We start from the raw sequence: 15,306 nt of genomic DNA, 5'->3' as shown, positions 1-15,306 counted from the left end.
CTTGTAGAATCTTCGAGTTGATGCAACATGATAGCGACAAACGGACTCAAGTGTTTTTGGGCACAAGACAAATTACCTCAAAGTATTCCTTTGAGGGATGACGTGGGTCTCAAAATTGCTCGGTGCAAATCGTCAAAATTAAGGTGTAAAATAAATGATTTTTTTACCATTTCCTCGATAATTTTAGACATTGACTTCTTTTTTAATAACACATGGCAGATTTTCCGACAGATTTCCGTTTTTCAGGAAATGTCTTTATAGGTTTGAGGCTATTTTTCACATAAATTCCTTCTGCGTATTTCTTGTCATGCTTGAGTAACATCTCACTGTTCCAATCAATTACTTACGCAATTTCAAAATAGTGTCTTGATCATTTCCTGATGATTTCTGGGGCAACCTCTTATTATTATAATTATGTTTATAATTATTATTATTATTATTATTATTATTGTTATTATTATTATTATAGTATGATAGTAATTTTTCTTTAGACAAAAAATGCAGCAGATCCACTGCTGCTCTTGACATTGTACATTGTGAAATCAGGGACTGAGATCCACATCTGTTATGTCATATTGGTTTTCAATTTGAAGATATAGTTGGTAATCCAGCGCATGTAAACTTCTTAATTTTCTCAGCTCTGTTGCGTTTGCATCAAATATTGCAGTGAACAAAATAGATGTATGTTAAAGGCTACTTAAGTAAGAAACAACAGGCTCATTAATACAATGCACCAAAATACGTATCATTATTGCTCAACAGCATTAAAAAAGTGTAAAAGCAAAGTAATATTAATGCACCAACGCCAAGCCTCCAAGCTCACTGAAACTGGCCTTGGAGTTGTGACAATGAAATTACTTCCAAGGGGATACGACAGGTACACATGAGAATGGACTGTCTCCATGTAGGAGCTGATGTAGAGGAGGTTCACAATAATAAAATAGTTTCTGGAGAGAATCAAAAGAAGGGGGGGAAGAAACAATTGTGCTTCATGGTGATTGTCAAGTAATAGTTTATATTTCTGGCTCAAACTCGTTTTGTTTGTATGTTTCAACCAACATATGTGGTATAAAGGAGGTTTTATTTACTCTTTCAGTATGATATTAACTTTCTTTTCGGTTTAGCCAAACGTGATCTGGACTGGCGTAGCTGCTTAGTAACACCATCAGATGGCAGCACATGCAAATTGTCGTTAAACTAGAATAAGAAGAAGAACATGACGCAATTTCCTGGAAACATCCGAGGTCGGTAGACAACGTAAAGCTTGAATTGTCCAAGCCAGTCGAACAACATATTGGCGATACAAGCGACAAATATTTCGCGTTATTTCGGCACCATTCCGTGTACATGGTTTAACCGGAAGTCCGCCGTTTGTTCCTTCCGTCTTTAAAATGAAGAGGAAAAACGACGAGAAGAGGCGCCATGTGGTCGCGTGGATCAACAAAGCGGAGTGGGATCAAGCCCTGGAGTATCTTTACTCCAAGGACCCTAGCTTGCAGAGGTATGCCCTGCACCGGCTGTCCGCCTGGAGGGCCCGGTACGCTAACAGCTCGCCGGTGGCGGTGGACTGCACGGCGGACCTAGTGCGCTGCCAGGTGCTGGACAGTTCCGGTCAGCTGGACGGACACGAACTGGTCCTGCTTTACGGCTCCGCTCTGATGAGGTTCATTAACTTGATCACGGAGCGTCAGCAGGGCAAAGTGGCCCGCCGGCTGCGGCATCTGGCCGGAAACTTAAACATCCCGGAGTGGATCGTAAATCTGAGGCACGATTTCACACACCGGAAGCTGCCCTCGCTGAAATGGTGTCGAAAGGGGTGTAAGGTGGTTCTGGAGTGGCTCAAGCAGGAATACTGGTCTAGGCAGCTGGGAAGGGGTGCTAACGATGGCTGGGAGTCTCAGTCAGATGGAGACGATGAAGAAATGCATCTGAAGAGGCAAGAGGACGAGCTTATTGCTCGGCAGAAAGAGATCGAAGCTTACAAGACAGCAAGAGAGCTCCTTATTTCCTATGAGCGGGAGCAGTACCAGATCAGCGAGCAGCCTCCTGGGAGAACAAGCCCCTGGCCTGCCCCCTTTGCTGAAATGAGCTGGATTCTCGGTGAGATCAAGCAATTTTCTCTGGAGTCAGGTAATTTGCTGATTGATGTTTTCCTGGAAGATGGATTTCTAGTTCCCACTGTTGAGCAGCTGGAGACGTTGGATTGCGACGCCTCTCACAGCTATAGTTCCACTGAGCCCAGACTATCTCAAAAGATTTTGCAGTTTTGGCTTCCCCTCCTGAAAATGCTCAACTCACCATCCTTCATTCACGTCCTCCTGGAGAAGCTCTTTAATGAGCTGAAAGTTCTCTCCAAAGAGCCGAATCAACACAGAGCCTTCTACATCTCTGCATGGGTCAGTGAAGTTCTTCTTTGCAATAGCAGGAAGTTTCAGTACCACTTTGAAACAAAGGCACAGAAAAAGGCAAGACTGAAGGGCCGGATTTTCGTCAACCGCATCCAGCTGAGGTGGCAGCAGTTGCTCAACGCCTGCATGGACGCCCCATGTGTCAGCACGCCTTACTTGCTCAAGCTGATCCTGGATGACATGGATCATCCTCTGCCTCTGGAGACCCAGCAAAAGCTGCTGGAGCTCTGCTCCATTTACACCCAGACAGAACCTTCCCACTGCAATCCAGAGCACAAACGGCTGCCCATTTACACGTTGGAGAGTTTGCACGAAAAGCTTCAGCGCTCGAACCGCAGCTTGTCTCAGTCAGCCGAGAGGACCAAATCATTTCAGGAGAACAAATGCTTAGATGCACGCGCTGAAAAGGCTAAGCTGCTCAGAGGTTCACCTTGGCAGCTGTGTGCTGATAAAGTTTTATGGAAGCTCTATCCACTCGGTAAAGTCCCCGGACAGTCAGACGAGCCATCGTGCCTTATGCTTGACAACTATTCAACCATGACTGTGTTTGACCAGCCTGTAGATCTGGAGGCCTCAGCGCTGCGTGCGGTCCCCGGACCATCGGCATCAACAAGGACACCTGAAGGGCTCATTTGGAGCCATAGTGACCTCACCAAGCTAAAGTCTGGACTGCAGCTCTTTTAAGTTGTGATGTCACAGTATCCTAGAAGTAAAATGTTCTTGGTTACATCCGACATTGAACCTACTGTTCAATAATAATAAGACAGCAGATGATAGTAAAACCCAGAAAAGGGGGGGTCACTGCATTTTCTCAAAGTGTGTTATGGGAAAATCTGATTATCACCATTTTCAGGAATCCCTTTGTCAATTCTATCTGTGAATGTACATATACTCAGACGCCCGATAAGTAATACCATTACAGTGACTGTTTCCTCAGTGTAACGAGTTTAATCTCAGTTTGATTTAAATCACTAACCTTTAAAATGTGTCATTTTGTATAGATACACCATCACTCCCAATTCTTATGCTTTCATCAGAATATTTAATGCAGTTACTTATGACAGGTATTTTTTGTGCCATATTACTGAAAAATAGCAGAAGAAAAAAATGTGTAAAAAAACATATTAATGCGACAAGACATTTTCCATACTGAAGCAAATATTTACCTGGAATAAAAACATTGAAAATGTACATTTTGGATAAAGGCTTCTGGATATCTTTTTCCCCATATCACACAGCCGTATCAGAAGTAGTTACTAAAGCTACTAAAAAACATTTTGACCTTAACAATTTGGTGTTTCAGTAATGTTAAGCTGTGATGTTGAAAATGACCTTTTTGTGTTTGTCTCTATTATACTCCATCTAAATCACAGTTTACCTTTTTTCTTTTGTGCACTTATTTTCAATTCAGTTTATTTTTCATACTTGAGAAATATGGATTTATTTCTGGGAAAAATTCTCCCAGTTCTGCAGCAAAGTGATTTTGAAATTATTGTTTTTTTTTTCTTGGACGTTAGGGTTACAAGTGTCACCGCTTGTTCTCCTCTAGTGTGTTAAGTACTAAGAAAAAAACAACCTGTCATTTTGGAAACACTGTCAAACTGAACCCACTAAACTGCATTTCCATCCTAATCGATGTGCATTAAAGGTTATTGCCATACTTTGGAATATCAGTCTTCTCTGTGTGTATTCTATTCAGGCAATCCGTATTTCCACACTCCGTGCAGTTGGTGGCGGTAGTTCGCCATTACGCTTCCAGCCGCCATTAAACACCCAGAGCGAAGGTTTCCAGAACGGGTCGTTGGCGGTTGTAATGTAGTTTCAGTGTTTACGTGTATATTCGGCATCAGAAAAGGGACAGGACAAAAGAAAATCTGGAGATAGCGCGTAACTTACAGTCTTGGGTAAAATTAATTGACATTATTGCAAAATCGGTCTTCTCCTGGGACGGTAAGTTGTTGGTTTAAGCAGCAATATTACGCTGCGTCATTCTGGCGGTTGACTTACTGGCGTTAACTAGCGATTCATGCTAGCTCTAGCCTTCGGTAGCGGCGTAACGTCGCGGAAAGTTCGTGCTTTTCCGACATTTAAAGACGTATTTAAATTTAACAATTTGGTTTTACTTAGTTTGAAACTACAGTTTAATTTCCCCTCTAACATACAAGTAGTGAACAAAAGTAACTTTGCTACCGTTTGCAGAGTTAGGCCCTGGCGCTATGTCAAAATGGCCACCAAAAGGGTTTCTGTTTCTTTCGCATTGTGTTGTTTTTCAGAATCGATCAAACTCATATTTGTACGTTTATAGTAATTCGAGTGTTCGACCTCGTCAATCTTACTCTCGCTCGCAGGTCTAACGTCTATCTAACGCATGTAATCTGATCAGTACCTAAAAGAAAATGGAGGACGTTACTGTCGTTAGTGTATTACGTCAAAAATGTTCAGATTTCCAGTTGGATCAATATGTATTATCAGCCGGAACATCTGGCTAAACATTTTTATACTTAGAGTTTCTCCGTTTTGTGTAGGCCGTGATTTAAACCATCTGAGACAAGAATGTTCAAGTTGACCTCCAGTGATTAAACTATTAGTCATTACCTTGTATTCTTTTCCAACTATTTTGATAACTAAGATGAGTCCATATTAAAAACAAAAGTCAGTGGTGATGTACTTTTTCCCCATAGTGATTTTGTCACAACATTGATTGTCCAATGTCACATTTTTTGTCTTGACAGAATAATACCACACATAATTTGGACGTCGTTAGTGTGGTCTCACTAGCATTCCCAATGATCACAAGAAGAAGAGGCCGCTGTCAGGCTGAGCTTAGCTCTCTGGATGTTGAAGTAATAGATGCGGTGGAAACTCTGGAAGATGTCCCAAGTCCTGAGGAGCTCCCAGCTAGTGTCACAGACCCTGCTGGGCCAGATCTGGGAAGTCTGTTTCGCATTGAAGACTTAGAATGGAATCCAGCCTTTCCCCTGTTTGATACTGAGCTGGAAGATCTTTGCACATACATTTCCAAAGATCAAAGTGCTGGAGTTGAAGCTTCACCTGGTGCTTCAAAACGGAAAATATCGTCTGATTTGAAGATGAAGAACATACAGAACCATTCAAAACACGTGACCAACAAGAATGCCATTGCTGCCAGGATAAATCGCCTCAAGAAGAAAGAATATGTCACCAACCTGGAGAAGAAAGTTAGCATCATGTCAACAGAGAACAACATGCTAAAACAGGAGAATTGTCATTTGACTAAGAGAGTGGAGGAGCTGGAAGATGAAACCAGGTATCTCCGGGCAGTGTTAGCCAATGAAAGCATGTTAGCTCAGCTCTTATCCAGGCTGAGTGGGATGAATGGGATGAAATTATCTTCATCACTTTTCCAGGGGTCTGACCCAAATGACCATGATTATGCTCTGCCCCGTAAACGCATGAAGGTGGAGGAGAAAGAGACATCTGGTGGTGTGTGCTTGCACGTGGACAAGAACCACGTCTCAGTGGAATTCTGCACCAAGTGTGCAGAGAGTGCAAGCACTTCGCTAAAAATGTAGGGTCAAGTACTTCTCTGTATTCTGATAAGACTGGACACCTAGAGGGTGACTGAAGACTGTTGAGTTAATATTACCTAAAGCACTGCTGAACGTGCATGTGATTCTGTATGATGATGGTTTGGTTGCACGGTACTGCTAAACCTTGTTGACAGTTTCTTCTAGGTAATGGTTGATCTACCGTGCGGGATGAGTGGCTTTCTGAACACCTTTCCCTGCCTGACTCCATGGTAAGGATCAGACCAGAAAAGCTTTGCTCTGTTTCCCCACACTTGAAGCGCTCAGAAACTAGAGCAATTTTGTTTTTTGTTGTTTTTTTTAGGCAGTTCCAGTTTAGTGACTGTTTGATCAACTATTGTTTTTATTAGGCCTTTTCTATAAGAAGTAATTTGTTAATTTGATCTTAATTCCTAAAAACTTGACCATCTTGAATGCAATAATGTTGGTGAAGGTCCACAATGAGTTGGATATGGTTTTTAAATTGGGGCGGAAACAATCTGTGTAAAAAGACTATTGTAAATAAAGAGCTGGGCAGTATATGGAATGGAGATACAATTAAATTGTTTAATATCAAAATTAGTAATGAATCATTTACTGTTACTTTTCCCCCAGAATAAAATCATTTGATTTTCAAGTCACATTCAAGTCATAAATAAATGGGCAAGCTTTAAAAATCTACAAACACCTCAAAAAAAAAAAAAGTGGGATAATGTGGCCAGATATCATCAAAATAAAAATCCAAAATGTTTCTTGAAATTAGCAGACCCAATTTGCAACATTCACTTAAATTGCCAAATCTAATCCCAACATTTTATTGGACCGAAATTGTTTTCTTTGGTGACATTTTTAATTCCAGTATCGCCCAGCTCTATGTCTTAATACTGTGATAATTGACCTCATTGTGAACCAGCACCATTGTACAGAAGGACACTGTTATTTAGCGCCACCTATTTTTCTTTATGCTAAAGTGGATTCTGCTGGTGGAAGGTGAAGAAGCGGGACAAGCTGCTGGCAACGTGGCCTGGTATTTTGTTAAAGGTAGTATCGGTAACAAATGGTATATACGTGAATACATCTTACCTTTGTCACCATGCAGCATAATGTTTGGGGCTCTTTACAGTTGCTCCATTACTGGGTAATACTGTCTTGTACATATTGATCTATTGGAATGTATTCATTAAGTACATCCACACTGACATGCTTTAAGAGGTGAATATGCGATCATTTGTAATAAACTCTAAACATGTATGGTTATTTGTTTGAGGCAAATAAATGTATATTTTCATGATTTTTTTTCAGTTAAATATTTACTGTCTTGCACTGTACCTTTTGATATTAATGCATCTCTCTTTCTCTTTCTGAACAGCAAGCACTCTGCAGATCTAACTTTTCCTCAACATTTGGGTCAAGTCTGGTAAAGGTTGTCAAAGCAAATTACCTCATTATGATGAAAGTACAAAGATTGGCTAGAGGAGGCCTTACTGTCAGGTCCATAATTATTGTCATGACAGACTGTCACAGTCTGTAATGGCGCCTCTGTCCACCCCCACAATGGATCTAGAATGAAGGGTCTGACGAGCAGATGTTCATCTTTTTTGGTTTTCAGAATTTGCATTGCCAGCATTTTCCCAGTATCTCATGATGGATCACACAGATAAATAGTCTTAGTATTTATGAAGTGTAAAATGTGAGTGTGAGGTAGCTGTTCAGTGACGTTTCACAAGCAAGGGAGATGAAGGGCCCTTTAATGGGCTGAAAAACAAATTAAACTATCAGAGCTTTAGAGGCGCCAACTAAGGAACAAATATTATTCTAACCAGTACAAAGGATAACTGTCGGGTTAGTACTATGACGAGTCCTGTAAGATCGGGGAAGATCAGTGATGTAAATTGTATAATTGTTAATATCCAGGCCAGTCAACTTGAGCTGGAAGAAGGTGGGTCTTTTGTAAGTATGCATGAATGTAAATACAGGGAGAAGAAAAGCCAGTGTTGACGCTCACTGGTGTGGAAAGAAGTGGCCATATCAGTGACTTAATCGAGTTCTATTACTGAAGACCATTTGACCACAGGCAAGCAGCAAGTGAAAGCAGCTGCTGGAAAGACCTGGCAAAGTTTATAGGGAAGAGGCTTAGTTATCAGTGATGAACAAGTTCTAGACTCCCACTGCAGTCACCCAATGGTGCCCAATTTCAAATTCAGAGTGGGGATGAACAGAAGCAGTTACTACAACCAACTGACTAAACCTGTGCAGCATGTAGTCAGTTTACTCATTCTTGGAAATTCTTTTTTTTTTTTTTCCTAAGCACAAAGCAACAACCACACAGATATCTGCCTTTTTTACTACGTAGTAGTTCATCAGATGATAAATCTGGTGTCTCTTCCAGAACATACAAATGGAGTTACTACAAACGTTTTTTATTCACCTGGTTTTCTAGGATCCCAATAGAGACTGTTAAGTTTACTTTTCAGTAGTTATTAAGTGTTAAGTTACTAATTAAGGGACCTCCCTCTTGGTGTTTGATGTATTGGAAGCAGGTTAACATGAGATTATTGAGCAAATCTAGCTGGCCACAGAGGGTTTCTAACGCTTTGACAAAGAACATTACATTTACATTTTTGTCTGAATATACAAGAAATAATGAAAGGTGTAGGTCATGTTTAGAAAGGAGCTATTACAGTTTAAGATCAGTTTGACTGAAAGCACAGTGCATCCTGATGTAAGCAGCTACCCAAATCAGTACATTTAAGAGCTGTAAACAATGGAAATAGAACATTTACGTAAACAACAAACAATACTACATGTAATGTATAATAATCATTCTATGCATTAGCGATAAGTATGTGGTCTTGTATTGATGGCTCTTGCTTTTCAGGCTATCTAAGATAACCTCATAACAAACAATCCATCGACCAGCTCCTTATGAGCATAGGAGTTAATAATGCAGAACACAAACGTGCCGTTTAAACTTAACCGGTATTCAATTTACTGGGATGTGATGTCAACTTAGTGGTTTGTAGCACATCATTGAGGTCATGGAGTATGGAGAGTAGAAAAGTAAATTGATCTCGTCCCTACTATATTGATAATTGGATTACATAATGTTTTTCAGCTGATAAATCTGGTTTCAGACTAAACATTACCACTTTTTTTTCTGAATTAATTCATTATCAGTAACCTTATCATATGCTTAGTGTTGCATGACTGTATTCCATTGGTCATAGGGCTAGAGGTGGGGCTCACCTGGGCTGGTAGCCAGTTGATCACAGGGCCACATATAGAAACATAGAACCAAGTTTGGGCAGCTTAGGGTCTTCAATGTACTTACTGCATATTTGAAGACTAGGAAGAAACCAGAGAAGGCTGGACGATACCCATAGAAAACACATGGAGAACATGCAAACTCTACACAGAAAGGCTCCCTGTTGGAATGGAACCAGGGATCTCCTTGGAGTGAGGTAGAAGCGCTAACCACTGCATGGCTGCCCGCAAGTTAGATAACTGGTTATTTGTCACCTGTGGCCTTTTAGTCTTAACTTTAAGGCACAACTTAAGAATAAAAAAAAAAAATGTCCCCATCCCTCATCTTCAGTACATTGAACAACATAAACTCATCACCAAATGATTTTCTCATGATGAATCCACCTTTCCAATAAAATGGCCTTTACAGAGACTGCATTTCTTCACCTAAACATTAGCATCCTCTGACAAATCAGGGAGGCCTCCTACCCCCTGACACTTCATCATAGCGTCCGCTTGGTCTCATTGAATCACAGATCATGGCAACGCATCTTGCACAACTGCACTCTTAACAGAAACAAATATGAGCCTGGAGGAGTTTTTTTTTTTTTGGCAACAGATTTTGCAGTGGTTTTAAAAATGTGAATAATCTTTGACATCTTCAAACCTCTGACAAATTCACATCCAGATTTTTAACTGAAACAAGGTATAGAGCTCCTGGTTTTAAGAGCAGTGATGGACTGATAGAACATAAAGCCCTTCACATTTGCCATGGAGGGCAAGAGAAAGACAGTATTAAGGGTCATTCACAGGGAATAGTTTACTTAAGTTGTGGGAGGAGGGGAAGGATCCACTTGGCCACACCTGCCCATCTACACCCACCTGAGGTTAAAACGGCAGCAGGGAAAGGGCATTACCCGAGGTCTGACATCTGCCTATTCAAATGTTCAAGCACCCATATATAGCTTCAACATATGAGTCACAAGCAAATTACACTCAAAAGACAACTATATGTGAACCATGTCACAATTTGCATGTAGTTCTTGATATATCATGCCAAGTGCAGAATACCTGGCGATAGAGATGCACTACAAATGTGGGGGTTCACAAAATCTGGCAATTGAAAAATCCATTGGACTAATTGATTTTGTACTTTCACAATATACAGAGAAAAGAAATTACCTTAACAATCTGCTTTGAGTTGAAAAGTTAGTATATTCAGCTATTAGGTATGTGGGTTTTTTGCATGTATATGTATTCATTAACATTAAATCAAAGCAGAGCTTTAATTAGTTATATGTGAAGTTGTGCCAATATTCTTGAATACCACATAGGTAAAGAGAAAAAAAACTTCAAAAAGGGCCCTATTCCTTCGTTAGTACTCACAAGTACTCAGCGATAAGGAACGGCACATCCAGATAATCATTTGAATTAAGCAAACCTCTCTGCCAGTGTAACAAATAACTTAAAAAAATGATTACAAGCATAAACGCAAGTCGCTTCAGATAACAATCGGGCGGTGTGTGTTCTGTGATAGTGCGTTAATGCAGATGAAGGCAGGTGTCGGTGTGAACCCAGCCGCCACCGACATACCCTGACCACTAAGTGGCGCCCAAGAGCTCATTTAAATGTCCAGCACAAACGTAGGGGGGATCGTGTCTCAGTCATTCGTCGAAGATAGGCGGTTATGTTGAGTAGAAAGATCTGAAACCCTGGCCAGCTCGTCAACTTCTCCAAAACACGGGGATTATATTGCGAATTAATACAAGAGATAAATGAATCTCGTAATTATAAACAGAACCAGGCTATCCTTTACAGCCTTTCAGGAACGTACTAATGAAAAAATAACCATGAAAAGGCAAACTGCTGGTCTTAATCCCAGTTGACATTGGGCAAGAGGCGGGATTTAACCTGGACAAGTCACCTGTCAATCACATATAGACATCCAGTCTATCAGTGTTGCGCTATTGTTGGTAATTTCCTCATGAGAATACTCAAGTGCATCTAGAGTGCATCTACTCTAGGTTTGTAATGAATGAAAATAATCAAAACAACACAGTAAAAACAAATTAAGGAAAATAACACAAAATAATTTTGAGTCATTTTAAACTTAATGTGAGAAGAGATTCTACATGTTGAGAGGAGTTTAGATTACTGCTGAGTTTAGATCCTGTCTAGAGCCTTGTTTCAAATCCTTTTGAATGTTCTGGCCATTTTCAAGCACTTGCTGATTTCAGGTCAGTGTTCACTGTGTTATTTGGTAATGTATTACAAATCTCAATCCTGTTTTAAAGTTTATTTTTTTTCTGTTATTTCAAGTTCATACGGTCTTTTTTGGCCCATCCAATAGTTAGGCTATTTTATAATGTGTTGCAATTTTGAGGAGATTTTGTGATTTTCAGCAAATACTGTGGAATAAATCTTTTTTCCTGTGAAACAGAATTCATGCTCAAGTCCCTTCTGGTGGACATATGGAATGAAGTGCTCGTCTCCTTGCTCATATTGTTCTTGTTTGTCCTCAGACAAATACTGATTAAAAAACTGATCAATATACATATTGTAGCCACCATAGAATAGAAGCATTAGGCCGTCAACCTGTCACTCGCCGGCCCTTTGCTGATCAGTGGACGGCAGGTTTGTCATATAGGATGATTGGGGAGAGAGGCGTAGGAGGGATCCATGTAGGTGGGGAGCGGGAAGATTCGAAAAGTGACAGGGAGTGTTGTGGAGCCCAGAGTAAAGCACAGTTGAACTAAGTGAAGTGTTGAGAATAAAGCGACAGCATCTGGAGTGAAAGCCTCATTGCAGACATCTTCATTGAAGTGTTACAATGGTGTCAGAAGTGACTTCGAAGAAAGTGACTGCGTTATGGCGGAGGCTGTCGCAGTTTTACTCAAGTTATCCTGTTAGCTGGCGCGTAGCGTGGACGGCGGCAGAGGTACGACAGTAAAGATGGAGGAGAGGGCTGTGAAGGTCCCCAAGTTCTCCAGCAGTTCAGATTGGGAAGTTTGAGCTGTTAGCCGACACGGAGGGTCGGTCGACGGAGAGGAAAGCACTGCAGCTGACTCTATGTCTCATGGACAATGCGCTGTCCCGCCTCCTGCTGTTGGAGTACGGGGAAGTCGGTGGGGCCCCCACAGAGACAGTTCGAGCAGTGTGTGCAACCACGGTCTGACACAGTGAGCCTATGACCACATGCCATCAGATGTACAGGTGGAGCTGGCCTGCGACCAGTTTATCAGAGCTCTTCACCCGGCGGAGCTGCGTGTCCAGGTGCAGCTACAGCACTCCTAGATCCTGCAGGCAGCCCTGGAGATGGTGGAGATATGGGTTGGTACGAGCTGTCAAGAGGAGAACCCTCCTACCCTAAGGGCCGCAGCTTGCACCCCCGCTCTCCTCATGCAGGGGAGGGAGGTCCAGACCCAATAGTGGTGTTTGGTTGGTCCCCAGATTCTGTGAACGCATCCCTGGGTCCCGAGTATACCAGGAAACTTCAGGACCACCTGGATACCACACACAGTGTTACTGGAGAGCAGCAGCAGGGGGTTGGCATGAGGCAAAAACAGAACGACGATGATGTGAGTGCTCAGGGGAGACACTTTCAGACGGGAGAGTTGGTCTGACGGGAGAGTTGCCCCAAGCTGGATAGCCATCGAGTGGGGCCTTGTAGAATCCTAGAGTAGCTGGGGGATGTGGTGTACAGGGTGCTGTTGCCTGGCAGAAGAAAAGCAGCCCTACACAGAGACAGACTGGACCCCTACAGAAGTTGCCCCTCCTCAGGGTTTCACCATCTCTCCTTCACCCTCTTCCTCAAGAACCGAAAGTTCCCCGGCCCCTATCTCCTCAGGCAGTTCGTCCTCAGAGGCGGACCTGCCAACTTGCCAAAGAGCTCCAGCTTGGCTCAGAGACTTTGTGGGTCCCCTTTGTGGGGGAAAGAGTTAAGAGTTAAGACCTCGATTCCAGATTCCAGAGAGGGCAAGAATGTGCCCTGGTCTCATTGGAGTGGACGGCAGTCTGCCCAGACCCTCCTAGTGTAAAAACAAACAAAAAAGAAAAAAAGAAAACATTTTGTTTCAAGGAAAACATTCGAGTTGTCATTTGTGTGGTTTATGCTTTGTAGCCGTACGCAGAGATTACTGACATGTTGGGGGGGACTGTTGTGTAGTTCTGTATGTCTCTCTGGGGTGAAGAACTTGGTGGTGGGAGGGTAGAGTAGCAACCCTGGAATCGAAGCTATAGGCTATTGACCTGTCACTCGCTGGCCCTTCGCTGGCCCTTAGCTTTTTTTCTTTTTTGCCACTGTGCTGCAGGTTTGTCATATTGGATGCAGTCCGATGATTGGGGGTGAGAGGCGGGGGAGGGATCAATGTGAGCGGGGGAGTGGGAAGATTCAAGAAGTGAGCAGAGAGTGTGGTGGAACGTGGAGTCGAATACGGTTGTACCAATAGAAGTGCTGGGAATAAAGCGATGACATCTGAAAGCCTTGTTGCAGAAGTCTTCATTGATGTGTTACTATATACATATGTATATATGTGTATATATATATACATATATGTATGTATGCAGATACGTGCAGTCAGTAGAGGCAGGGGAGGCCGGGCCTCACCTGTCGTCATGGAAAGAAAAAAATGCAAAATGAAAAAATAAATTAAATAGTTATATTTATTCAGTGATTTGGACTTTGAAGTTATTTTCCACATAGCTTCACCATTTTTAGTTGTTTTTTTTCAAAATCGTTAAAAAAAAATCACATTTACCATCTGAATATGAAGAGACGTGTGGTGACGCGGCAACCAGCTGATCCCACAATGGATTGTGCAATGATTATGCTAACTGTGCTGCCATGCTATGCACTGAGACCATAGTGCTGTCTCTGTGGATGTCACTATTAAAAAAACACTTTTAATACATGACCTAAATTTCTATAGTTTAGCTGATGTGTCTAATGTTTTTCGTAAACAACTGTAACGTGTTTCTCGTGTTTCTCGTAATCATAAAAAGCTCACAAACGGTGAGGGATGAAAGTAAATCTCCTGGGGAGCTTCTCAACTTTATGACCCAGAAGGATCTCATTCAAACTGATCCCAAGGCACAAAGCTGCTCCGGCAGGTGGTTACTGTTCCAGCTACAACAGCGTCCGTGGAGCGGTCATTCTCGGCACTGAAAAGACTCAAAACATACAGTCGGAACAGGAAGGATCAAGGACGACTGTCTGCACTGGCAGTGATTTCCATTGAGACAGAGAGACTTTTAAAACTGAAGAAAGAAACGGAAGACTTCTACAAGCAAGTTATCAATGCTTCAGAAGGAACCGCGCATGGACTTCATTCACCAGTAAAGGTAAGAGATAATAACGGTTTTTACATGTGCTTTTTTCAATGCTACAGTTTGTATATGTAAAGAATGCTGATATGATATTTTAAACAAAACATGTCAGCTGCTGCCAATAAAATGGTGAATAAGCTACTCTGTAAGGTTTATATGTTTGTAAATCTGACTATGACATTAGTGCCTCACCAGCCATGAACCTCACCGCACGTCACTGTATGTACGTATGTGTGTGTGTGTATATTTCTCAGATAAGATATTACTGATAAGGTACTATTTACTTTTTTTCAAGGCTGAGGTGCTGGAAGAATGAATCACAGTGTCTTTGCTGATAAGCACGGTTCATCAATTCAGATCTCCTTGCATCACTGAAGAATCAAAGCTGGTCCAGATTCGCTTCCACAGAAATGTGGAATAAGAATGCATGAAGCCCCTGGACACACTGTCAGAATAAAACATGTATATTTTAAGATTTTTCAGCGATATATTAAAGAATCAGCTCATGAATGTTGCTGACCTCCCCCCCACCCCACCCCCCCCACACACACACGCACAAAATGCAGAGAAAAAAAGGCAACAAAAGCAAAAAATAATAGTTGCAAGTCGAATCGTCAATGCTGAATTCTCTCACTTTAGAAGCATCTGAAAAATGCTGCACAGGTACGTAAAGGATACCCTCAGCAACCATGACCTGAAAATAAACAAAGCCTGAATCTGCAGAAAGTCACTTAAAATATCAGTATATCAACAAATAAAGAAAAATCAAGATGAATGAATTCAAA

General features: G+C 41.7%; 2 protein-coding genes across 6 annotated transcripts; both read left to right on the top strand.

The window, feature by feature from the left end:
- Window positions 1–1,224: 1,224 nt before the first annotated feature.
- las1l (LAS1 like ribosome biogenesis factor) lies at window positions 1,225–4,069 on the top strand. Of its 2 annotated transcripts, XM_086160015.1 has the most exons (2): window positions 1,225–2,886; window positions 2,964–4,069. In XM_086160015.1, exons 1-2 carry the CDS (start codon window positions 1,392–1,394, stop codon window positions 3,029–3,031), a joined length of 1,563 nt encoding a protein of 520 aa, XP_086016141.1. In that variant the 5' UTR covers window positions 1,225–1,391; the 3' UTR covers window positions 3,032–4,069. The 2 variants fall into 2 exon arrangements, with proteins under 2 accessions (XP_086016141.1, XP_086016140.1); XM_086160014.1 differs by having other exon boundaries at window positions 1,225–4,069.
- Window positions 4,070–4,166: 97 nt separating this feature from the next.
- Window positions 4,167–11,745, top strand: crebzf (CREB/ATF bZIP transcription factor). Of its 4 annotated transcripts, XM_086160013.1 has the most exons (5): window positions 4,167–4,358; window positions 5,141–5,694; window positions 5,795–5,955; window positions 6,112–6,186; window positions 6,925–11,745. In XM_086160013.1, exons 2-3 carry the CDS (start codon window positions 5,195–5,197, stop codon window positions 5,841–5,843), a joined length of 549 nt encoding a protein of 182 aa, XP_086016139.1. In that variant the 5' UTR covers window positions 4,167–4,358; window positions 5,141–5,194; the 3' UTR covers window positions 5,844–5,955; window positions 6,112–6,186; window positions 6,925–11,745. The 4 variants fall into 4 exon arrangements, with proteins under 4 accessions (XP_086016139.1, XP_086016138.1, XP_086016136.1 ...); XM_086160012.1 differs by having other exon boundaries at window positions 5,795–6,186; XM_086160010.1 differs by having other exon boundaries at window positions 5,141–5,955.
- Window positions 11,746–15,306: the final 3,561 nt, after the last annotated feature.

This window comes from Fistularia commersonii, chromosome 14, assembly GCF_037954325.1.
Source record: "Fistularia commersonii isolate RoL2024-O1a breed Wild chromosome 14, RoL_Fcom_v1.0, whole genome shotgun sequence".
Lineage (NCBI taxonomy): Eukaryota > Metazoa > Chordata > Actinopteri > Syngnathiformes > Fistulariidae > Fistularia > Fistularia commersonii.
This window is presented reverse-complemented; position numbering and strand designations above follow the sequence as displayed.